Source organism: Anolis carolinensis, chromosome 6 (assembly GCF_035594765.1).
Source record: "Anolis carolinensis isolate JA03-04 chromosome 6, rAnoCar3.1.pri, whole genome shotgun sequence".
Lineage (NCBI taxonomy): Eukaryota > Metazoa > Chordata > Lepidosauria > Squamata > Dactyloidae > Anolis > Anolis carolinensis.
The window spans coordinates 161,214-187,179 of NC_085846.1; the positions used below are offsets into that span (position 1 = coordinate 161,214).

Genomic DNA, 25,966 nt, shown 5'->3' on the forward strand with positions numbered 1-25,966 from the left:
CCTTGTCCCACGCCATCTTGACCAACCCCCCCCCCCCCCGGTTGTGCCCCCTCTGACCTTGGACCCGCTGGTGTACCTCTCGGCGCCCTCGACCTTGGCCAGGAGGGTGACCCCCGGCAGGAAGAGTGTCCCCGGGGAGCGGAGGGGCCTCGGCCGGTAGACGCACCGCAAGGGCCGGCAGGGGTCACCTGGGGGGCAAAGAGGGGCAACGGTCAGGTCAGGTCAGGGGGTCACCCGGCCAGCCCCCTCCCTGCCCTGTGGAGCCCCCCCTGCGCCCCTCACCTGGATCCCTTCCATCCAGGAGGTCATCGTGGCCAGAGACCTCCTCCTCCTCCGAGTCCAGCTCCAGGGCCTCCCGGTCCGAGGAGGGGCTCGCGGGGGTCGGCATGGCCGGACTGCAAACAAGAGGAAGAGAAGTGAGTCCAAACCCAAGAGGCACCCAAGGGGTCACTCACTGCCCCGCTGACCCTCAGCTCTGGACCTGCTTATCCTGGCCGTCCAGCCCTCCAACCTGCAAGCGGTCAGTCTCCAGGCAGCCAAGGGAAGCTCCGTCCTTCTTTCCTCTCTTCTTGGCCCTGCCCAGGACAAAGGGAGGGTCAGCCCTGGGAGGACCAACACACTGACCGCCACCAGGGCTGGACAGACCCGTTTGAGGCCAAGGGTCAGCCCTCAGGGCCCTCCTGGGACACACTTTTGGCCACAACAACATCCAAAGTGTTGCTTCCTGTTGAATGGTGAGGTCCGGACTCTGGAAGGCGTTGCTCTTCTCCTCCGGGAACGTTGTCTTTTGTGCCACAAACCAGGTTGAGACTCGATGAAGAGGGATTAACTGGAAAGCCGTTGCAAAACCTGTCCCTCCCGTAGAGAGAAGGCCTGCGCACTTGGAGAAACTTTTCCCACGTTTTTGTGAAAGAACCAGATAGGAAATCATGGCATTGAACTGCCCTGAGTTCCCTCGAGGAGATAAGGCGGGTTACAAATACAGCTTTATTGTTATTATTATTATTATTATTATTGATAGCCCAGGAACAAAAATCATAGTGTGACAATTGTAATACATAATATAATATAATATAATAATAATAATAATAATAATAAGAAGAAGAAGAAGAAGAAGAAGAAGAAGAAGAAGTGCTGCTGCAGGCTGTCCCTCCTGCAGAAACAAAGTTTTTGGCAGTTAAATAAACTTTCCCCATGTTTTTATGATCGAACCAATTAGGAAATGACATTTACAGCCCAGCAACAAACATCATGAGTTTGCCATGTTCCAGCCCTGAAAACGCACAGCAACCCAGTGATTCCGGCCATGAACAAACATCACAGTGCTCCATAGCATATCTTATTATTATATTATAAGATCTGTATAGGAAGGATAATAATGTAGAGGATAGCTTTGACGGAGTGGTGAGTGAATTAGAACCAGACATCCTGAGGAGTAAGGTTGAATGGGCCTTAAGAAGCATTGCTAACAACAAGGCAGCAGGAGACAACGGGATCCCAGCTGAGCTGTTTAAAATCTTGGAAGGTGATGCTGTCAAGGTGATGCATGCCATATGCCAGCAAATATGGAAAACACAAGAATGGTCATAGGATTGAAAAAAATCATCTTATATTAAGGTTGAATGGGCCTTAAGAAGCATTGCTAACAACAAGGCAGCAGGAGATGATGGAATCCCAGTTGAGCTGTTTAAAATCTTGGAAGGTGATGCTGTCAAGATGATGCATGCCATATGCCAGCAAATATGGAAAACACAAGAATGGTCATAGGATTGAAAAAAATCATCTTATATTAAGGTTGAATGGGCCTTAAGAAGCATTGCTAACAACAAGGCAGCAGGAGACAACGGGATCCCAGCTGAGCTGTTTAAAATCTTGGAAGGTGATGCTGTCAAGGTGATGCATGCCATATGCCAGCAAATATGGAAAACACAAGAATGGTCATAGGATTGAAAAAAATCATCTTATATTAAGGTTGAATGGGCCTTAAGAAGCATTGCTAACAACAAGGCAGCAGGAGATGATGGAATCCCAGTTGAGCTGTTTAAAATCTTGGAAGGTGATGCTGTCAAGATGATGCATGCCATATGCCAGCAAATATGGAAAACACAAGAATGGTCATAGGATTGAAAAAAATCATCTTATATTAAGGTTGAATGGGCCTTAAGAAGCATTGCTAACAACAAGGCAGCAGGAGACGATGGAATCCCAGTTGAGCTGTTTAAAATCTTGGAAGGTGATGCATGCCACATGCCAGTGAGGTGAAGGGACTGGCTTGGCCTTGAAGGAGCTGTGGGTGGGTGGCCACGAGTGCCGACAGGGGGCTCTGGCCTGGGATGGTCCAGGAGGTCACCCAGAGGTGGACACGACTGAACAAATAAACAACAACAACAACGGCACTGAATGTTTGCCCCTTTTGTCCTGGAATCCACTCCGAGTCCCTCTGGGGAGATAAGACGGGTCACAAATAAAGCTGATTATTAGGATGCTTTATTGTGCCCTAAGTGGCCCTCAATGGCCTTTTGGATGGGAACGAGGCCCCTTCCACACACGGCCATTCAAAATCCAGGTGGTCTGCTTTGAACTGGGTTATCTGGCAGTGTATTTATGTAGGCTCATAGAATATATCCCAGTTCAAAGCAGATCATCTGGATGCTTACATGGCAGTATAGAAGGAGCAAAAGTTAGTTAGGGTTGTTGTGTGTTTTCCAGGCTGTGTGGCCAGGTTCCAGAAGTATTCTCTCCTGACGTTTCGCCCACATCTATGGCAGGCATCCTCAGAGGTTGTGAGGAATATATCTCCATGTTCCAGAAGTATTCTCTCCTGACGTTTCGCCCACATCTATGGCAGGCATCCTCAGAGGTTGTGAGGAATATATCTCCATGTTCCAGAAGTATTCTCTCCTGACGTTTCGCCCACATCTATGGCAGGCATCCTCAGAGGTTGTGAGGAATATATCTCCATGTTCCAGAAGCATTCTCTCCTGACGTTTCGCCCACATCTATGGCAGGCATCCTCAGAGGTTGTGAGGAATATATCTCCATGTTCCAGAAGTATTCTCTCCTGACGTTTCGCCCACATCTATGGCAGGCATCCTCAGAGGTTGTGAGGAATATATCTCCATGTTCCAGAAGTATTCTCTCCTGACGTTTCGCCCACATCTATGGCAGGCATCCTCAGAGGTTGTGAGGAATATATGTCCATGTTCCAGAAGTATTCTCTCCTGACGTTTCGCCCACATCTATGGCAGGCATCCTCAGAGGTTGTGAGGAATATATCTCCATGTTCCAGAAGTATTCTCTCCTGACGTTTCGCCCACATCTATGGCAGGCATCCTCAGAGGTTGTGAGGAATATATCTCCATGTTCCAGAAGTATTCTCTCCTGACGTTTCGCCCACATCTATGGCAGGCATCCTCAGAGGTTGTGAGGAATATATCTCCATGTTCCAGAAGCATTCTCTCCTGACGTTTCGCCCACATCTATGGCAGGCATCCTCAGAGGTTGTGAGGAATATATCTCCATGTTCCAGAAGTATTCTCTCCTGACGTTTCGCCCACATCTATGGCAGGCATCCTCAGAGGTTGTGAGGAATATATCTCCATGTTCCAGAAGCATTCTCTCCTGACGTTTCGCCCACATCTATGGCAGGCATCCTCAGAGGTTGTGAGGAATATATCTCCATGTTCCAGAAGTATTCTCTCCTGACGTTTCGCCCACATCTATGGCAGGCATCCTCAGAGGTTGTGAGGAATATATCTCCATGTTCCAGAAGTATTCTCTCCTGACGTTTCGCCCACATCTATGGCAGGCATCCTCAGAGGTTGTGAGGAATATATCTCCATGTTCCAGAAGTATTCTCTCCTGACGTTTCGCCCACATCTATGGCAGGCATCCTCAGAGGTTGTGAGGAATATATCTCCATGTTCCAGAAGCATTCTCTCCTGACGTTTCGCCCACATCTATGGCAGGCATCCTCAGAGGTTGTGAGGAATATATCTCCATGTTCCAGAAGTATTCTCTCCTGACGTTTCGCCCACATCTATGGCAGGCATCCTCAGAGGTTGTGAGGAATATATGTCCATGTTCCAGAAGTATTCTCTCCTGACGTTTCGCCCACATCTATGGCAGGCATCCTCAGAGGTTGTGAGGAATATATCTCCATGTTCCAGAAGTATTCTCTCCTGACGTTTCGCCCACATCTATGGCAGGCATCCTCAGAGGTTGTGAGGAATATATGTCCATGTTCCAGAAGTATTCTCTCCTGACGTTTCGCCCACATCTATGGCAGGCATCCTCAGAGGTTGTGAGGAATATATCTCCATGTTCCAGAAGTATTCTCTCCTGACGTTTCGCCCACATCTATGGCAGGCATCCTCAGAGGTTGTGAGGAATATATCTCCATGTTCCAGAAGTATTCTCTCCTGACGTTTCTCCCACATCTATGGCAGGCATCCTCAGAGGTTGTGAGGAATATATCTCCATGTTCCAGAAGCATTCTCTCCTGACGTTTCGCCCACATCTATGGCAGGCATCCTCAGAGGTTGTGAGGAATATATCTCTATGTTCTAGAAGTATTCTCTCCTGACGTTTCGCCCACATCTATGGCAGGCATCCTCAGAACTTGTGAGGAATATATCTCCATGTTCCAGAAGTATTCTCTCCTGACGTTTCTCCCACATCTATGGCAGGCATCCTCAGAGGTTGTGAGGAATATATCTCCATGTTCCAGAAGCATTCTCTCCTGACTTTTCGCCCACATCTATGGCAGGCATCCTCAGAGGTTGTGAGGAATATATCTCTATGTTCTAGAAGTATTCTCTCCTGACGTTTCGCCCACATCTATGGCAGGCATCCTCAGAACTTGTGAGGAATATATCTCCATGTTCCAGAAGTATTCTCTCCTGACGTTTCACCCACATCTATGGCAGGCATCCTCAGAGGTTGTGAGGAATATATCTCCATGTTCCAGAAGCATTCTCTCCTGACGTTTCGCCCACATCTATGGCAGGCATCCTCAGAGGTTGTGAGGAATATATGTCCATGTTCCAGAAGTATTCTCTCCTGACGTTTCGCCCACATCTATGGCAGGCATCCTCAGAGGTTGTGAGGAATATATGTCCATGTTCCAGAAGTATTCTCTCCTGACGTTTCGCCCACATCTATGGCAGGCATCCTCAGAGGTTGTGAGGAATATATCTCCATGTTCCAGAAGTATTCTCTCCTGACGTTTCGCCCACATCTATGGCAGGCATCCTCAGAGGTTGTGAGGAATATATGTCCATGTTCCAGAAGTATTCTCTCCTGACGTTTCGCCCACATCTATGGCAGGCATCCTCAGAGGTTGTGAGGAATATATCTCCATGTTCCAGAAGCATTCTCTCCTGACGTTTCGCCCACATCTATGGCAGGCATCCTCAGAGGTTGTGAGGAATATATCTCCATGTTCCAGAAGTATTCTCTCCTGACGTTTCGCCCACATCTATGGCAGGCATCCTCAGAGGTTGTGAGGAATATATCTCCATGTTCCAGAAGTATTCTCTCCTGACGTTTCGCCCACATCTATGGCAGGCATCCTCAGAGGTTGTGAGGCATGTTAGTTAGTTTGTTAGTTAGTTCTTCTCAACAGGATTTCTTGCCTGTCACGAAACTGTTTTTGACCTGGGAATGAATCATTATGAGTATTTTTTTCCTTCCCTCTTTTCCTGCTGCCTTATTATAGTCTTGGCAAGGTAGAAGCTGTATCTTCTCATGCTGTGTCCAAAATATTGCAGTCTTAGTTCAATTATCTTGGTTTCTAGAAAGAGGCCAGGCCTGATTTGTCCTATTATCCACTTATTTGTCTTTTTTTTTTTTTTTACTGAAATGCAAATTCTGCTACTAAAATATTGCAAACTAAGAATGCATTTATTGTGTTGTCGAAGCCTTTCATAGCTGGAATCACTGGGTTGCTGTGAGTTTTCCGGGTTGTATGGCCATGTTACAGAAGCATTCTCTCCTGATGTTTCAGCCACATCTGTGGCAGGCATCCTCAGAGGTTGTGAGGTCTGTTGGAAAGCAGGCAAGAGGGGTTTCTGTATCTGGAATAATGTCCAGGGTGGGAGAAAGAAAGAACTCTTGTCTGTTGGAGGCATGTATGAATGTTGCAATTAATCATCTTGATTAGCATCGAAATATCTTGCAGCTTCAAAGCCTGGCTGCTTCCTGCCGAGGGAATCCTTTGTTGGGAGGTGTCTACTTTTACAACCTCTCCGTTTAATCCATGTTTTTATTAGTTCTTGTCATTAGTTTAAATTTTTATAATTGTGCATGTCTCTTGTCTGTTGTTGTGTTTTATACTGTGATTGTTTTTATTTGGGCTTGGCCCCATGTCAGCCGCCCTGAGTCCCCTTTGGGGAAATAGAGGCGGGGTATAAAAATAAAGTTGTTATTATTATTATTATTATTATTATTATTATTTATATATTGCTATTGTTTTTATTCGGGCTTGGCCCCATGTCAGCCGCCCTGAGTCCCCTTTGGGGAAATAGAGGCGGGGTATAAAAATAAAGTTGTTATTATTATTATTATTATTATTATTATTATTATTTATATATTGCTATTGTTTTTATTCGGGCTTGGCCCCATGTCAGCCGCCCTGAGTCCCCTTTGGGGAAATAGAGGCGGGGTATAAAAATAAAGTTATTATTATTATTATTATTATTATTATTATTATTATTAGTTATATATTGCTATTGTTTTTATTTGGGCTTGGCCCCATGTCAGCCGCCCTGAGTCCCCTTTGGGGAAATAGAGGCGGGGTATAAAAATAAAGTTATTATTATTATTATTATTATTATTATTATTATTATTAGTTATATATTGCTATTGTTTTTATTTGGGCTTGGCCCCATGTCAGCCGCCCTGAGTCCCCTTTGGGGAAATAGAGGCGGGGTATAAAAATAAAGTTGTTATTATTATTATTATTATTATTTATATATTGCTATTGTTTTTATTTGGGCTTGGCCCCATGTCAGCCGCCCTGAGTCCCCTTTGGGGAAATAGAGGCGGGGTATAAAAATAAAGTTGTTATTATTATTATTATTATTATTATTATTATTATTATTAGTTATATATTGCTATTGTTTTTATTTGGGCTTGGCCCCATGTCAGCCGCCCTGAGTCCCCTTTGGGGAAATAGAGGCGGGGTATAAAAATAAAGTTGTTATTATTATTATTATTATTATTATTATTATTATTATTATTTATATATTGCTATTGTTTTTATTTGGGCTTGGCCCCATGTCAGCCGCCCTGAGTCCCCTTTGGGGAAATAGAGGCGGGGTATAAAAATAAAGTTATTATTATTATTATTATTATTATTATTATTATTATTTATATATTGCTATTGTTTTTATTCGGGCTTGGCCCCATGTCAGCCGCCCTGAGTCCCCTTTGGGGAAATAGAGGCGGGGTATAAAAATAAAGTTGTTATTATTATTATTATTATTATTATTATTTATATATTGCTATTGTTTTTATTCGGGCTTGGCCCCATGTCAGCCGCCCTGAGTCCCCTTTGGGGAGATAGAGGCGGGGTATAAAAATAAAGTTGTTATTATTATTATTATTATTATTATTATTATTATTATTATTAGTTATATATTGCTATTGTTTTTATTTGGGCTTGGCCCCATGTCAGCCGCCCTGAGTCCCCTTTGGGGAAATAGAGGCAGGGTATAAAAATAAAGTTGTTATTATTATTATTATTATTATTATTTATATATTGCTATTGTTTTTATTTGGGCTTGGCCCCATGTCAGCCGCCCTGAGTCCCCTTTGGGGAAATAGAGGCGGGGTATAAAAATAAAGTTGTTATTATTATTATTATTATTATTATTATTATTATTATTATTATTTATATATTGCTATTGTTTTTATTTGGGCTTGGCCCCATGTCAGCCGCCCTGAGTCCCCTTTGGGGAAATAGAGGCGGGGTATAAAAATAAAGTTGTTATTATTATTATTATTATTATTATTATTTATATATTGCTATTGTTTTTATTCGGGCTTGGCCCCATGTCAGCCGCCCTGAGTCCCCTTTGGGGAAATAGAGGCGGGGTATAAAAATAAAGTTGTTATTATTATTATTATTATTATTATTATTATTTATATATTGCTATTGTTTTTATTCGGGCTTGGCCCCATGTCAGCCGCCCTGAGTCCCCTTTGGGGAAATAGAGGCGGGGTATAAAAATAAAGTTATTATTATTATTATTATTATTATTATTATTATTATTATTAGTTATATATTGCTATTGTTTTTATTTGGGCTTGGCCCCATGTCAGCCGCCCTGAGTCCCCTTTGGGGAAATAGAGGCGGGGTATAAAAATAAAGTTGTTATTATTATTATTATTATTATTATTTATATATTGCTATTGTTTTTATTTGGGCTTGGCCCCATGTCAGCCGCCCTGAGTCCCCTTTGGGGAAATAGAGGCGGGGTATAAAAATAAAGTTGTTATTATTATTATTATTATTATTATTATTATTATTATTAGTTATATATTGCTATTGTTTTTATTTGGGCTTGGCCCCATGTCAGCCGCCCTGAGTCCCCTTTGGGGAAATAGAGGCGGGGTATAAAAATAAAGTTGTTATTATTATTATTATTATTATTATTATTATTATTATTATTATTTATATATTGCTATTGTTTTTATTTGGGCTTGGCCCCATGTCAGCCGCCCTGAGTCCCCTTTGGGGAAATAGAGGCGGGGTATAAAAATAAAGTTATTATTATTATTATTATTATTATTATTATTATTATTATTATTTATATATTGCTATTGTTTTTATTCGGGCTTGGCCCCATGTCAGCCGCCCTGAGTCCCCTTTGGGGAAATAGAGGCGGGGTATAAAAATAAAGTTGTTATTATTATTATTATTATTATTATTATTATTTATATATTGCTATTGTTTTTATTCGGGCTTGGCCCCATGTCAGCCGCCCTGAGTCCCCTTTGGGGAGATAGAGGCGGGGTATAAAAATAAAGTTGTTATTATTATTATTATTATTATTATTATTATTATTATTATTAGTTATATATTGCTATTGTTTTTATTTGGGCTTGGCCCCATGTCAGCCGCCCTGAGTCCCCTTTGGGGAGATAGAGGCGGGGTATAAAAATAAAGTTGTTATTATTATTATTATTATTATTATTATTTATATATTGCTATTGTTTTTATTTGGGCTTGGCCCCATGTCAGCCGCCCTGAGTCCCCTTTGGGGAAATAGAGGCGGGGTATAAAAATAAAGTTATTATTATTATTATTATTATTATTATTATTTATATATTGCTATTGTTTTTATTCGGGCTTGGCCCCATGTCAGCCGCCCTGAGTCCCCTTTGGGGAGATAGAGGCGGGGTATAAAAATAAAGTTGTTATTATTATTATTATTATCATTATTATATTGCTATTGTTTTTATTCGGGCTTGGCCCCATGTCAGCCGCCCTGAGTCCCCTTTGGGGAAATAGAGGCGGGGTATAAAAATAAAGTTATTATTATTATTATTATTATTATTATTATTATTTATATATTGCTATTGTTTTTATTTGGGCTTGGCCCCATGTCAGCCGCCCTGAGTCCCCTTTGGGGAAATAGAGGCGGGGTATAAAAATAAAGTTATTATTATTATTATTATTATTATTATTATTATTTATATATTGCTATTGTTTTTATTTGGGCTTGGCCCCATGTCAGCCGCCCTGAGTCCCCTTTGGGGAAATAGAGGCGGGGTATAAAAATAAAGTTATTATTATTATTATTATTATTATTATTATTTATATATTGCTATTGTTTTTATTCGGGCTTGGCCCCATGTCAGCCGCCCTGAGTCCCCTTTGGGGAAATAGAGGCGGGGTATAAAAATAAAGTTATTATTATTATTATTATTATTATTATTATTATTATTATTATTTATATATTGCTATTGTTTTTATTCGGGCTTGGCCCCATGTCAGCCGCCCTGAGTCCCCTTTGGGGAAATAGAGGCGGGGTATAAAAATAAAGTTGTTATTATTATTATTATTATTATTATTATTTATATATTGCTATTGTTTTTATTTGGGCTTGGCCCCATGTCAGCCGCCCTGAGTCCCCTTTGGGGAAATAGAGGCGGGGTATAAAAATAAAGTTATTATTATTATTATTATTATTATTATTATTTATATATTGCTATTGTTTTTATTCGGGCTTGGCCCCATGTCAGCCGCCCTGAGTCCCCTTTGGGGAAATAGAGGCGGGGTATAAAAATAAAGTTATTATTATTATTATTATTATTATTATTATTTATATATTGCTATTGTTTTTATTCGGGCTTGGCCCCATGTCAGCCGCCCTGAGTCCCCTTTGGGGAAATAGAGGCGGGGTATAAAAATAAAGTTATTATTATTATTATTATTATTATTATTATTTATATATTGCTATTGTTTTTATTCGGGCTTGGCCCCATGTCAGCCGCCCTGAGTCCCCTTTGGGGAAATAGAGGCGGGGTATAAAAATAAAGTTATTATTATTATTATTATTATTATTATTATTTATATATTGCTATTGTTTTTATTCGGGCTTGGCCCCATGTCAGCCGCCCTGAGTCCCCTTTGGGGAAATAGAGGCGGGGTATAAAAATAAAGTTGTTATTATTATTATTATTATTATTATTATTAGTTTGTGAGCCCCCCCCCTTGCTTGGGACCCAGGCCCCCCTCCCTCCCTCCCTCCCTCCCTTTGCCATCCCGTGCAACTCCCGTGTCCAGGCTGCGTTCACACGTGACGCGCCCCAAAAGAAGCGGGCCAGGAAAAGGGGAGGGGTGTTCTTGGTACCCCTAGACTTTGGGGGTCCCCTCCCTCTTTTGCTCCCTGAACTCTCGTGTCTGCTGCGTGTGGGGAAGCGCGGAGACACGTGTCACGGGTGGATGGAGGCGAATCCCCGAACTTTGACTCACTTTCCCATTGAGAGGGAGGGGGGAGGGAGGGGGCCAGGCCGGGAAAGAGGGTCTTCCGGTGGGGAGGGAGGGAGGGGTCTCCCGGCGCTTCTTACCTGCAAAGAGGACCCGGCCCAAAACGGGATACAAAGGGAGGGAGGGAGGGAGGGAGGGAGGGGCGGGAAAGGAGGGGAGGGGCGGGGCCGCGCCCTAGCCACGCCCACACGGGAGGAGCCTCACGCGGCGGAAGCCACGCCTCCCCTCCTGGAGCCACACCAAGGGGCCCTCCCTCCTTGGGGAGGAGGCATCTTCACGGTGGGATTCATGCGCATTGGCATCCTTTCAAGGCTCTGGGGACCTGGGGGTTTGCTAGAGCTGGGAGAGAGAGACCCCCACAGAGGGCCGTCCAGCCCAAACCCCCCTTGTCATCAAGGAATGACAGCACCACCAAAGCCGCCCCGACAGATGGCCAGCCAGTTCCTCCATCATAAGAATAGTCATACAATCATAGAGCCGGAAGGGACCCCCAAAGGCCATCCAGCCCAATCAAGGAATAATAGCACCATCAAAGCCGCCCCGAAAGATGGCCAGCCAGTTCCTCCATCATAAAAATAATAACACAATCATAGAGCCGGAAGGGACCCCCAAAGGCCATCCAGCCCAATCAAGGAATGACAGCACCACCAAAGCCGCCCCGACAGATGGCCAGCCAGTTCCTCCATCATAAGAATAGTCATACAATCATAGAGCCGGAAGGGACCCCCAAAGGCCATCCAGCCCAATCAAGGAATAATAGCACCATCAAAGCCGCCCCGAAAGATGGCCAGCCAGTTCCTCCATCATAAGAATAATAACAGAATCATAGAGCCGGAAGGGACCCCCAAAGGCCATCCAGCCCAATCAAGGAATGACAGCACCACCAAAGCCGCCCCGACAGATGGCCAGCCAGTTCCTCCATCATAAGAATAGTCATACAATCATAGAGCCGGAAGGGACCCCCAAAGGCCATCCAGCCCAATCAAGGAATGACAGCACCATCAAAGCCGCCCCGACAGATGGCCAGCCAGTTCCTCCATCATAAGAATAGTCATACAATCATAGAGCCGGAAGGGACCCCCAAAGGCCATCCAGCCCAATCAAGGAATAATAGCACCATCAAAGCCGCCCCGAAAGATGGCCAGCCAGTTCCTCCATCATAAGAATAGTCATACAATCATAGAGCCGGAAGGGACCCCCAAAGGCCATCCAGCCCAATCAAGGAATGACAGCACCATCAAAGCCGCCCCGACAGATGGCCAGCCAGTTCCTCCATCATAAGAATAGTCATACAATCATAGAGCCGGAAGGGACCCCCAAAGGCCATCCAGCCCAATCAAGGAATGACAGCACCATCAAAGCCGCCCCGACAGATGGCCAGCCAGTTCCTCCATCATAAGAATAGTCATACAATCATAGAGCCGGAAGGGACCCCCAAAGGCCATCCAGCCCAATCAAGGAATAATAGCACCATCAAAGCCGCCCCGAAAGATGGCCAGCCAGTTCCTCCATCATAAAAATAATAACACAATCATAGAGCCGGAAGGGACCCCCAAAGGCCATCCAGCCCAATCAAGGAATGACAGCACCACCAAAGCCGCCCCGACAGATGGCCAGCCAGTTCCTCCATCATAAGAATAATAACAGAATCATAGAGCCGGAAGGGACCCCCAAAGGCCATCCAGCCCAATCAAGGAATGACAGCACCACCAAAGCCGCCCCGACAGATGGCCAGCCAGTTCCTCCATCATAAGAATAGTCATACAATCATAGAGCCGGAAGGGACCCCCAAAGGCCATCCAGCCCAATCAAGGAATAATAGCACCATCAAAGCCGCCCCGAAAGATGGCCAGCCAGTTCCTCCATCATAAGAATAGTCATACAATCATAGAGCCGGAAGGGACCCCCAAAGGCCATCCAGCCCAATCAAGGAATGACAGCACCATCAAAGCCGCCCCGACAGATGGCCAGCCAGTTCCTCCATCATAAGAATAGTCATACAATCATAGAGCCGGAAGGGACCCCCAAAGGCCATCCAGCCCAATCAAGGAATGACAGCACCATCAAAGCCGCCCCGACAGATGGCCAGCCAGTTCCTCCATCATAAGAATAGTCATACAATCATAGAGCCGGAAGGGACCCCCAAAGGCCATCCAGCCCAATCAAGGAATGACAGCACCATCAAAGCCGCCCCGACAGATGGCCAGCCAGTTCCTCCATCATAAGAATAGTCATACAATCATAGAGCCGGAAGGGACCCCCAAAGGCCATCCAGCCCAATCAAGGAATGACAGCACCATCAAAGCCGCCCCGACAGATGGCCAGCCAGTTCCTCCATCATAAGAATAGTCATACAATCATAGAGCCGGAAGGGACCCCCAAAGGCCATCCAGCCCAATCAAGGAATGACAGCACCATCAAAGCCGCCCCGACAGATGGCCAGCCAGTTCCTCCATCATAAGAATAGTCATACAATCATAGAGCCGGAAGGGACCCCCAAAGGCCATCCAGCCCAATCAAGGAATGACAGCACCATCAAAGCCGCCCCGAAAGATGGCCAGCCAGTTCCTCCATCATAAGAATAGTCATACAATCATAGAGCCGGAAGGGACCCCCAAAGGCCATCCAGCCCAATCAAGGAATGACAGCACCATCAAAGCCGCCCCGACAGATGGCCAGCCAGTTCCTCCATCATAAGAATAGTCATACAATCATAGAGCCGGAAGGGACCCCCAAAGGCCATCCAGCCCAATCAAGGAATGACAGCACCATCAAAGCCGCCCCGACAGATGGCCAGCCAGTTCCTCCATCATAAGAATAGTCATACAATCATAGAGCCGGAAGGGACCCCCAAAGGCCATCCAGCCCAATCAAGGAATGACAGCACCATCAAAGCCGCCCCGACAGATGGCCAGCCAGTTCCTCCATCATAAGAATAGTCATACAATCATAGAGCCGGAAGGGACCCCCAAAGGCCATCCAGCCCAATCAAGGAATGACAGCACCATCAAAGCCGCCCCGACAGATGGCCAGCCAGTTCCTCCATCATAAGAATAGTCATACAATCATAGAGCCGGAAGGGACCCCCAAAGGCCATCCAGCCCAATCAAGGAATGACAGCACCATCAAAGCCGCCCCGACAGATGGCCAGCCAGTTCCTCCATCATAAGAATAGTCATACAATCATAGAGCCGGAAGGGACCCCCAAAGGCCATCCAGCCCAATCAAGGAATGACAGCACCATCAAAGCCGCCCCGAAAGATGGCCAGCCAGTTCCTCCATCATAAGAATAGTCATACAATCATAGAGCCGGAAGGGACCCCCAAAGGCCATCCAGCCCAATCAAGGAATGACAGCACCATCAAAGCCGCCCCGACAGATGGCCAGCCAGTTCCTCCATCATAAGAATAGTCATACAATCATAGAGCCGGAAGGGACCCCCAAAGGCCATCCAGCCCAATCAAGGAATGACAGCACCATCAAAGCCGCCCCGACAGATGGCCAGCCAGTTCCTCCATCATAAGAATAGTCATACAATCATAGAGCCGGAAGGGACCCCCAAAGGCCATCCAGCCCAATCAAGGAATGACAGCACCACCAAAGCCGCCCCGACAGATGGCCAGCCAGTTCCTCCATCATAAGAATAGTCATACAATCATAGAGCCGGAAGGGACCCCCAAAGGCCATCCAGCCCAATCAAGGAATAATAGCACCATCAAAGCCGCCCCGAAAGATGGCCAGCCAGTTCCTCCATCATAAGAATAGTCATACAATCATAGAGCCGGAAGGGACCCCCAAAGGCCATCCAGCCCAATCAAGGAATGACAGCACCACCAAAGCCGCCCCGACAGATGGCCAGCCAGTTCCTCCATCATAAGAATAGTCATACAATCATAGAGCCGGAAGGGACCCCCAAAGGCCATCCAGCCCAATCAAGGAATAATAGCACCATCAAAGCCGCCCCGACAGATGGCCAGCCAGTTCCTCCATCATAAGAATAATCATACAATCATAGAGCCGGAAGGGACCCCCAAAGGCCATCCAGCCCAATCAAGGAATAATAGCACCATCAAAGCCGCCCCGAAAGATGGCCACCCAGTTCCTCCATCATAAAAATAATAACACAATCATAGAGCCGGAAGGGACCCCCAAAGGCCATCCAGCCCAATCAAGGAATGACAGCACCATCAAAGCCGCCCCGACAGATGGCCAGCCAGTTCCTCCATCATAAGAATAGTCATAGAATCATAGAGCCGGAAGGGACCCCCAAAGGCCATCCAGCCCAATCAAGGAATAATAGCACCACCAAAGCCGCCCCGACAGATGGCCACCCAGTTCCTCCATCATAAGAATAGTCATACAATCATAGAGCCGGAAGGGACCCCCAAAGGCCATCCAGCCCAATCAAGGAATAATAGCACCACCAAAGCCGCCCCGAAAGATGGCCAGCCAGTTCCTCCATCATAAGAATAGTCATACAATCATAGAGCCGGAAGGGACCCCCAAAGGCCATCCAGCCCAATCAAGGAATAATAGCACCACCAAAGCCGCCCCGAAAGATGGCCACCCAGTTCCTCCATCATAAGAATAGTCATACAATCATAGAGCCGGAAGGGACCCCCAAAGGCCATCCAGCCCAATCAAGGAATAATAGCACCACCAAAGCCGCCCCGAAAGATGGCCAGCCAGTTCCTCCATCATAAGAATAGTCATACAATCATAGAGCCGGAAGGGACCCCCAAAGGCCATCCAGCCCAATCAAGGAATAATAGCACCACCAAAGCCGCCCCGAAAGATGGCCACCCAGTTCCTCCATCATAAGAATAGTCATACAATCATAGAGCCGGAAGGGACCCCCAAAGGCCATCCAGCCCAATCAAGGAATAATAGCACCACCAAAGCCGCCCCGAAAGATGGCCACCCAGTTCCTCCATCATAAGAATAGTCATACAATCATAGAGCCGGAAGGGACCCCCAAAGGCCATCCAGCCCAATCAAGGAATAATAGCACCACCAAAGCCGCCCCGACAGATGGCCAGCCAGTTCCTCCATCATAAGAATAGTCATACAATCATAGAGCCGGAAGGGACCCCCAAAGGCCATCCAGCCCAATCAAGGAATAATAGCACCACCAAAGCCGCCCCGAAAGATGGCCACCCAGTTCCTCCATCATAAGAATAGTCATACAATCATAGAGCCGGAAGGGACCCCCAAAGGCCATCCAGCCCAATCAAGGAATGACAGCACCATCAAAGCCGCCCCGACAGATGGCCAGCCAGTTCCTCCATCATAAGAATAGTCATACAATCATAGAGCCGGAAGGGACCCCCAAAGGCCATCCAGCCCAATCAAGGAATAATAGCACCATCAAAGCCGCCCCGAAAGATGGCCAGCCAGTTCCTCCATCATAAGAATAGTCATACAATCATAGAGCCGGAAGGGACCCCCAAAGGCCATCCAGCCCAATCAAGGAATGACAGCACCACCAAAGCCGCCCCGACAGATGGCCAGCCAGTTCCTCCATCATAAGAATAGTCATACAATCATAGAGCCGGAAGGGACCCCCAAAGGCCATCCAGCCCAATCAAGGAATGACAGCACCATCAAAGCCGCCCCGACAGATGGCCAGCCAGTTCCTCCATCATAAGAATAGTCATACAATCATAGAGCCGGAAGGGACCCCCAAAGGCCATCCAGCCCAATCAAGGAATAATAGCACCACCAAAGCCGCCCCGACAGATGGCCAGCCAGTTCCTCCATCATAAGAATAGTCATACAATCATAGAGCCGGAAGGGACCCCCAAAGGCCATCCAGCCCAATCAAGGAATAATAGCACCATCAAAGCCGCCCCGACAGATGGCCAGCCAGTTCCTCCATCATAAGAATAATCATACAATCATAGAGCCGGAAGGGACCCCCAAAGGCCATCCAGCCCAATCAAGGAATAATAGCACCATCAAAGCCGCCCCGAAAGATGGCCACCCAGTTCCTCCATCATAAAAATAATAACACAATCATAGAGCCGGAAGGGACCCCCAAAGGCCATCCAGCCCAATCAAGGAATGACAGCACCATCAAAGCCGCCCCGACAGATGGCAAGCCAGTTCCTCCATCATAAGAATAGTCATACAATCATAGAGCCGGAAGGGACCCCCAAAGGCCATCCAGCCCAATCAAGGAATAATAGCACCACCAAAGCCGCCCCGACAGATGGCCAGCCAGTTCCTCCATCATAAGAATAGTCATACAATCATAGAGCCGGAAGGGACCCCCAAAGGCCATCCAGCCCAATCAAGGAATAATAGCACCACCAAAGCCGCCCCGACAGATGGCCAGCCAGTTCCTCCATCATAAGAATAGTCATACAATCATAGAGCCGGAAGGGACCCCCAAAGGCCATCCAGCCCAATCAAGGAATGACAGCACCATCAAAGCCGCCCCGACAGATGGCCAGCCAGTTCCTCCATCATAAGAATAATCATACAATCATAGAGCCGGAAGGGACCCCCAAAGGCCATCCAGCCCAATCAAGGAATAATAGCACCATCAAAGCCGCCCCGAAAGATGGCCACCCAGTTCCTCCATCATAAAAATAATAACACAATCATAGAGCCGGAAGGGACCCCCAAAGGCCATCCAGCCCAATCCTAATAATAATAATAATAATAATAATAATAATAATAATAATAATAATAATAATAGAATCCCAGAGTTTGAAAGGATCCCAAGGGCCATCCAATCCAACCCCCCTTTGCCAGAGAAGAAGGGCACAATCAAAGCACCCCCGACAGATGGCCATCCAGCCTCCATAATAATAATAATAATAATAATAATAATAATAATAATAATAATAATAGGGTCTATCTTGTTTGCTGTGCCATACAACGTCGTTGTGTTGATAATAATAATAGAATATAATAGAATGCTAGAGTTGGGAAAGATCCCCAAGGGGCATCCAGTCCAACCTTATTCTGCTATAAAGGCACCATTAGAACCCTCCCGACAGATGGCCACCCAGCCTCCATAATGACCATAACAATACCAATAACAACAACAATAGAATCATAGAGTTGGGAGAGACGCAAGGAGTTTCCTAACTCCCTGATTCTATTATTATTATTATTATTATTATTATTATTATTATTATTATTATTATTATACTGCTGAGGGTGGATGGACATCTGTCGGGAAGGCTTTGATGGTGTCTTCCTGCCTGGCAGAAGGAGGTTGTATTATATGGCCCTTGGGAGTCCTTTCTAACCCTACATTATTGTTGTTGTTGTTGTTGTTGTTGTTGTTGTTATTATGACACAGCAAACAAGATAGATACGTTTGTTTAGCGTATTGTTTATTGCTTGTTGTTTATACTGTTTTAATTGTTTTTAATTTGCCTTTTGTTTTGTATTGTTATATTGTGTGTTGAGGCCTTGGCCTTTGTAAGCCGCATCGAGTCCTTCGGGAGATGCTAGCGGGGTACAAATAAAGTTTAATAATAATAATAATAATAATAATAATAATAATAATAATAATAGATACGCTGGATTTCGTTTCAGAAAATCACAAGTCGAACACTTCCCAAGCGTTTAGAACTGTGTGATGTATTTTCGGATGATGCGCGCAGATCCCAGCAGGGTGGCCTTTTGCAGTTTTGCATTATTATTCTGGAGGCTGGATGGCCATCTGTCGGGGGGGATCGGGTTGTGTTTCTTTTCCGTTTTGCTTTGGGGAGGCAAGGGAGGGAAGCCGGCCTGCCTTTGCCTGCGCCCTTGGCTGTCTGCCCGCCCCCCGAAGAGAGAGAGAGCTGGGTTGTTGTATGTCTTTCGGGCTGTGTGGCCATGTTCCAGAAGCATTCTCTCCTGACGTTTCGCCCACATCTATGGCAGGCATCCTCAGAGGTTGTGAGGTATGGAGAAAACTAAGCAAAGAGGTAAATATATATCTGTGGAAAGTCTAGGGTGAGAGAGGTCAGGGTGAATGTTGTGTAGTTAATCACTTTAATTAGCATTGAAAAGCTTATCTGCTGTCTTCTTCCTGCCTCTGGGGCATCCTTTGTTTAGAGTCGTTAACTGCCCTAGGTTGATTCATGTCTGGAAATCCTCTGTTTTTAGAGTATTGCTTTTTTATTTACTGTTCTGATTCTTGAGTTTTTTAATACTGGTAGCCAGATTTTGTTCATTTTCATGGTTTCTTCCTTTCTGTTGAAGTTGTCCACATGCTTGTGGATTTCAATGGCTTCTCTGTGTAGTCTGACATGATAGTTGTTAGAATGGTCCAGCATTTTTGTGTTCTCAAATAGTATTCTGGACACAGTATAGTATTTTGTGTCTCAAATAGTATTCTCCCTCTGGGCATGCACAGAGTGCCTTGGCCGCGCCTTCCCCTTTAAGCCCGGGAGGGGGGCGGAGTCTCCAGGGAGCCTCGGCCCCGCCTCTTTTCCTCCCCGCCCCGCGCCTCCTCCAATGGGAGCCCGGGGGCGTGGCTTCGGGCCGTGTTTGCCCCGCGGAGAGGGGCGGGGCGGGGCAGAGGAGGCTTCTCCTTCCTTTGGGGAGGGGGCTCCTGCCTGCCTGGCTGGGACGGGGCTGCTCTCGGAAGAGAAGAGAAGAGAAGAGAAGAGAAGAGAAGGCAAAGCAAGGCAAGGCAAGTGAGGGCAGAAGGGAGGGGAGGGGGCTTCCGGGAGGGTCACAGGCCCCCTTGGGATTTTAATTTGGGGAGGGGGCTTCCTTGTGCCCCCACCCATCCACAAACAGAGCCAAAACCTGAACCCTGGTCTGTTTGAGGGAAGGGTGGATGTTGCAAATGGCAAGCTGGTTAAGCACTAAGTAGCCATGAAGTTTGCCAAGTCAACCAGGGAGGGTCTCTGCATAGACCTAGCCTGGCTGTTGTTGCCTGGGGGCATCCTCGGAGCTTTCTTCAGAGGTCTATTGGAAATGAGGCAAGTGGGGATGTGTGTATGTACGTAATACAGTATACGTAATATATGTTATATATGTGTGTGTGTGTCATATCTATATATATAAAAGAGTGATGGCATCACGGCGACCCACAAAACAACAAAACTACAGTCCCCCCAACCTCGAAATTTGACCACACAACCCATCATCCACGCCTCTAGGTTGATACAACAAAAAGAAAAGAAAAATAAAGTCCCAATTAGTGAGAGAGGAATAATTGCTTTTATCCAATTGCTGCCAGTTTAGAAAGCTTGTGCCCCCACCCATCCACAAACAGCCAAAACCTGAACCCTGGTCTGTCTGAAGCAAGTGTGGATCTTGCAGTGAGTAAGCTTGAACAGCACTGGGTGGCCATGAAGTTTGCCAAGTCAATCAGGGAGGGTCTCTGCATAGGGGATAGTGAAGCAAGTGGAGTGTATATATCTGTGTGTGTGGAATAATGTCCTGGGTGGGAGAAGGAAGCCCTGTTTGTGTGAAGCAAGTGTGAATGTTGCCATTAGCCAGCCTGATTAACATTGAGTAGCCATAAAGTTTGCAATCAGGGAGGGTCTCTGCATAGAGGTGGCCTGGCTGTTGTTGCCTGGGGGCATCCTCAGAGCTTTATTCAGAAGTCTATTGGAAATGAGGCAAGTGTGTGGGGTGTGTGTATGTATGCATGTAATATATGTAATACAGTAGAGTCTCACTTACCCAACATTCGCTTATCCAACATTCTGGATTATCCAACGCAGTCTGCCTTTTTTTAGTCAATGTTTTTGTAGTCAAGGTTTTCAATACGTCGTGATATTTTGGTGCTAAATTTGTAAATACAGTAATGACTACGTAGCATTACCTTGTATTGAACTGCTTTTTCTGTCAAATTTGTTGTATAACATGATGATTTGGTGCTTAATTTGTAAAATAATAACCTAATTTGATGTTTAATAGGCTTTTCCTTAATTCCTCCTTATTTGCCAACATATTGGCTTATCCAATGTTCTGCCAGCCCATTTATGTTGGATAAGTGAGACTCTACAGTATATGTAATATATGTAATATATGTAATATATATGTATGTATACACACACACACACCCCTGTGGAATGATGTCCAGGGTGGGAGAAAGAACCCATGTCTGTCTGAAGCAAGTGTGCAATGTTGCAATGACCATGCTTGAATAGCTGTGAAGTTTGCAAAATCAACCAGTGAGGGTCCCTGAATAGAGGTGGCCTGGCCGTTGTTGCCTGGAGGCACCCTGTGTGGAATGTTGTCCAGGGTGGGAGAAAGAACCCTTGTCTGTTTGAAGCAAGTGCGGATGTTGCAATTGGCCAGCTTGATTAGCATTGAGTAGCCTTGCAGATGCAAAGTCAATCAGCGAGGGTCTCTGCATAGAGGTAGTGAAGGAAGTGGCGTGTATGTATGTGTGTACCTGTGAAATAATGTCCTGAGTGGGAGATGGAATACAAATGAGTAGCCATGAAGTCTGCAAAGTCCATCAGGGAGGGTCTCTGCATAAGAGGTCACCTGGCTGTTGTTGCGTGGGGGCGCCCTGTGTAGAATGGTGTCCAGGGTGGGAGGAAGAACCCTTGTCTGTCTGAAGCAAGTGTGGATGTTGCCATTAGCAAGTTCTATTAGCACTGAGAAGCTGCGAAGTCAATCGGTGCGGGTGTCTGCATAAGAGGTCGCCTGGCTGTTGTTGCGTGGGGGCACCCTGTGTAGAATGGTGTCCAGGGTGGGAGGAAGAACCCTTGTCTGTTTGAAGCAAGTGTGGATGTTGCCATTAGCAAGCTCTATTAGCACTAAGAAGCTGCGAAGTCAATGGGTGAGGGTGTCTGCATAAGAGGTCGCCTGGCTGTTGTTGCCTGGGGGCACCCTCAGAGGCTTGTTTAGAGTTCAGAGATTCCGTTGGCAACGAGGCAAGTGGAGTGTATATATATTTATGGAATGATGTCCAGGGTGGGAGGAAGAACCTGCGTCTGTTTGAAGCAAGTGTGGATGTTGCAGCTGGCCAGTTTAAGGGGTCCTCCAACCACACTAGAGTCCTTTCTTTCTCCCACCCTGGGCATTGTTCCACAGATATAGATAGATAGATAAACCCCACTTGCTTAGTTTCCAACAGACCTCACAACCTGCCCTAGATATGGGCAAAATGTCAGGACAGCATGCTTCTGGAGCATGGCCCGAAACCTCACAGCAACCCAGAGCAATTTTTTTTTGCCAAATTCTTCTTTTATCTCTCTTCTTTACCCCAAAGTTTCTTAATTTTTCTCCAAGAGATTGAGGTTATTATTATTTCTGGACCCCCCACATTTATTTATATACGGTATATGTATTCTAGATATTATTATATTGTATTACATTATTATTTGTTATTAATATTTATATTTAATTTGGGGAAGGGGCATGAGACACGTTGGAGCTGTGTCTTACAATTAAGTCTAATACTCAAGATATGAACCTTTGAACTGCAGCAAAGGGGTCTGCCATTGAGAGACCCCTCCTCCTTCAAAAGCCCCTCAAATATTGACTTCCCTTTCCCCCTTTCTCTCCCCATAGGAATTTCCCCCAGGATGGGGTCCAAGCTGTTTCCCAGCTGCTTCCCGCGGAGCCGGAGGTGGAGGCGGGACAGCAAGGCCGGGCCCCAGGAGCCCCCCAGCCCAGGTGAGCACAGCCGGCCTTTGCCCCTTGGCCCCCACCCCAGGCACCACCTGAGCACAAGCCGCCAATAGTCTCCATAGAGTCATGTGTTCAGTGCAGGTATGTTCGTGCAGGTAGGTGCAGAGGTATTTGGCTGTTCGCTAGGTGTGTTTGCTTTAGGTTCGGTTTTGCAAGATGCCAATGTTTGGAGTTGTCTGCAGCGTGGAAAGGTGCTTTCTTTGCAAGACACTATAATAATAAAACTGCATTTCTATCCCCGTGGGGACTCAGGGCGGTTTCCAACACAACAGGCACGCATTCCATGTCAATATAAAATGAGAACCATTGATCGTCATGGAACAAAATTTGCAAGTGTTCTGTGCCTGGTTTGAAAGTGTTATGATAATACTGCATTGACTTGAATCTAATACTCATCTTTTTTGGCTCAGCCAAAGAGGGAAGCTGCATCAGGAGCTCCTCTTCGAGGGATCTCACTTCTCATTTCATTGCATTGTCTCAGTGCTATGCAATGATGGGATTTGTAGTTTGGCAGAGAAGGCTCACTTGTAAGACTGCCTGGCTCCATAGCACTGAACTACAAGGCAGTTTAAGTGGATTAATTCCGCAGCAGAGATGCATCCCAAAGTTTTCCATTCTGTTGCTGGAAGCTGTGCTGCTCTGGCACACTCTATATATTTAAAAAATGAAATGTGCATTTTTCCCATGGAGTAAACAACAAAACCACTGAATCAAATTGCACCAAATTAGGCCACAAAAGACATAGTCATCCAATCTATGTCTTTCAATAAGAAACCTAGAGAAATAAAGTCCAAATAACAGAAAATCCCCAATTGCTTACCACGCAAGTGCAGAGGCCTCCCGGGAACTGAAACAACTACATTACCCAGAAGACCTTGTAGCTGTGTGCAGAGCCTAACGCCACTTTTAAAATACATTGCCATGGTGGAACAGCCTTGCAGCTTCAAAGCCAGGCTGCTTCCCAACCAGAGGGATCCTAACCACCAGATTACGCCACAGCAATGCGTGGCTGGGCACAGCTAGTTGTTTATAACAAAGGAATTCTAAGCAACTGCAATGGCCGTGTTACAAAGAGCGCAGCTTTTGCCGCTGCCCATGACATTTCTCAGCAAATTACTTCTTTTGGTTTCAGTTTTGGAAATGCGCATGAGGTTTGAGTCAATATGGGTAATGATAACACTATGTTGCCACAGGAAATAACACTTACAAACCAGGAACAGGACATTTTTCAACATTTTGTTGCACAGTGTGATTTCCTTCCCCACATGGCAGAATGGGGCTGGACCTGGGTATGTATGTGTTAGCTTAGCGTGCTTGTTTTGGGTTTAGTTCTGGAAGGTGCCATCGTTGTGTGTTGTATCTACTAGTGTGCAAATGGACTTTCTTGGCTTATTCCCCCCGTGTGGCGGAATAGGGTCAGACTGCATGGCCTCTGGGGGGCCCTTAAGGGTCTGTGTGCACGTTTAAGGCTTGCTTGCTGAATCTCGCTTTTCTCTCTCCTTCCCCCCCTTTAGGGTCCCCTTCGGAGGGTCCCAGTGAGGCCCCCGGGCCCCGTTCCCGCTCCACGCCCTCCACCAGCAGCGACCCCTGGGACCCCCATGCGCCCCAAGGCAGCCGGGCCTACTTCAGCGGCAAGGCCCGCGTCTCCTTCCGCCACCAGCTCGACTCCGAGAGGGACTCCACCGCCTGAACGAGGAGGAGCAGGGCCACACGCCCGGGACTGAGTGGGGGGCTCCCGCCAAGGAGCAGGACCCCCGCCAAGGACCCTTCTGCGGCTCCAAGACAGGCCGCGCGTCAAGACAGCTGCACCGAAAAGGGGAAGCCGCTTTCGGGGTGTCTGCGGGGGTCGAGGTTTCTACGCAGAAGCTGCACGGGCATCTGTTGGGAGGGCTCGGATTGTGCCTCCCTTCATGGCAAGAGGAGACCGGACTAAGTGGCCGCTGGGATCCTTTCCAACTCCAGGAATCTATGATTTATCTCTTTCTTAGGGGAATGGACTGGATGGCCTTTGGGGTCTCTTCTAACTCTAGGAACCTCTCTTTCTGTCTGTCTCTATCGTATAGGGTTGGACTGGGTGGCCTTTGGGGGTCTCTTCCAACTCTAGGAATCTATCTTTCTTAATAGGGCCATCCTGGATGGTCCTTGCAGTCTCCTACAAGTCCAGGAATCTGCCTTTCTGCCTTATAGGGTTGGACTGGATGGCCTTTGGGGGTCCCTTCCACCTCTAGTCAGTCTATCATTTATCTATTTTTGAGGGGACTGGATTGGATATCCTTTTGAGGTCTCTTCCAGCTCTAGAAATCTATTAAGGGTTGGACTAGATGGCCTTTCGGGGTCTCTTCCAACTCTAGGAATCTATCTTATTGTGGCTGGACTGGATGTCCCTTGCAGTCTCCTACAACTCTAGGAATCTGCCTTTCTGCCTTATAGGGTTGGACTGGATGGCCTTTGGGGGTCCCTTCCACCTCTAGTCAGTCTATCATTTATTTCTGAGGGGACTGGATTGGATATCCTTTTTGAGGTCTATTCCAGCTCTAGAAATCTATTAAGGGTTGGACTAGATGGCCTTTGGGGGTCTCTTCCAACTCTAGGAATCTATCCATCCATTTCTTCAAGGGTCCCAAGGCACCTGCTCTCAATCCTGCGTCCTAATCCCCTGGCAGCTGTGCAACAATAAAAGCGCATATATCAGGAGCCTTGCAAGGAGTGCATCTTCCTTTTGCTGCCCCTTCCTCAAGGGTTTGGAAGTGGGGTGCCACCCGACTGGGGTCCCCGTACCCGTGCTGCCACGCAGGCCGCCTTTGGGTGGGCCGCGGCAGGCAGGCGCCTCTGGGAGCGGTTTGTCTGGAAGGCACTTTGGAGCTGGATCTCTGCCAACGAAGGAGGAGGGAGAAGGGAGCTCGCAGGGCCTACGTGCTGCCTGCAAATCTCTAATTTCTCTGGATTGCAGGGCGTATCTTGTATCTCGCCCACGCACCGCAAACCTCTGGCAGGGGAGGACCGAGGAAGCCACAGGCAGCCACAACAACAGCAACACCACCCATACGACAACAGCATTCATTTAACAATATGGTGCAGGCACGGGCCAACTTTGGTCCTCCCTCCAAGTTTATTGCAGAGGGGATGATGACGTGGGTATGCTGATGATCCCTTAAGTGTCCAATTCCAAGAGGGCAAAGGCATGGGCCAACTTGGGCCCTCTCTCCAGGTGTTTTGGACTCCAACTCCCACAATAATCTATATTTATAAAAATGTAATGTACGTTTGTAGGACTGAGTAAACAACAAAACCACTGAACCAAATCACACCAAATTTGGCCACAATACACCAACACATCCAAGGTATGTCCTTGGAGTCCAA

At 46.6% G+C, this 25,966-nt stretch overlaps 2 protein-coding genes across 3 annotated transcripts in view; one reads left to right on the plus strand and one right to left on the minus strand.

Moving 5' to 3' along the window:
• Positions 1-11,166, minus strand: part of pld2 (phospholipase D2) — a 56,494-nt gene extending 45,328 nt beyond the window's left edge. Inside the window, exons 1-3 of one of the 2 annotated variants that reach the window (XM_062957683.1) lie at positions 11,080-11,166; positions 283-395; positions 58-188 (exon numbers count right to left, since the gene is read on the minus strand). In XM_062957683.1, the coding sequence (XP_062813753.1) occupies positions 58-188; positions 283-388 (237 nt within the window). In that variant the 5' untranslated portion in view covers positions 389-395; positions 11,080-11,166. Of the gene's footprint in view, positions 1-57; positions 189-282; positions 396-481; positions 6,567-11,079 lie in introns of those variants that run through there. The other variant, XM_062957684.1, reaches the window with a different exon arrangement.
• Positions 11,167-19,473: 8,307 nt separating this feature from the next.
• Positions 19,474-25,300, plus strand: c6h17orf114 (chromosome 6 C17orf114 homolog). The gene is made up of 3 exons (XM_062984082.1): positions 19,474-19,632; positions 22,487-22,591; positions 24,121-25,300. Exons 2-3 carry the CDS (start codon positions 22,501-22,503, stop codon positions 24,294-24,296), a joined length of 267 nt encoding a protein of 88 aa, XP_062840152.1. The 5' UTR covers positions 19,474-19,632; positions 22,487-22,500; the 3' UTR covers positions 24,297-25,300.
• Positions 25,301-25,966: the final 666 nt, after the last annotated feature.

What these genes read in the sequence shown, in the direction of transcription:
- c6h17orf114 (XM_062984082.1), top strand. Translation starts at nt 22,501, where the DNA reads ATGGGGTCCAAGCTGTTTCCCAGCTGCTTCCCGCGGAGCCGGAGGTGG. An exon ending in CCAGGAGCCCCCCAGCCCAG is followed by an intron (nt 22,592 to 24,120) that starts GTGAGCACAGCC and finishes CCCCCCCTTTAG; the next exon opens with GGTCCCCTTCGGAGGGTCCC.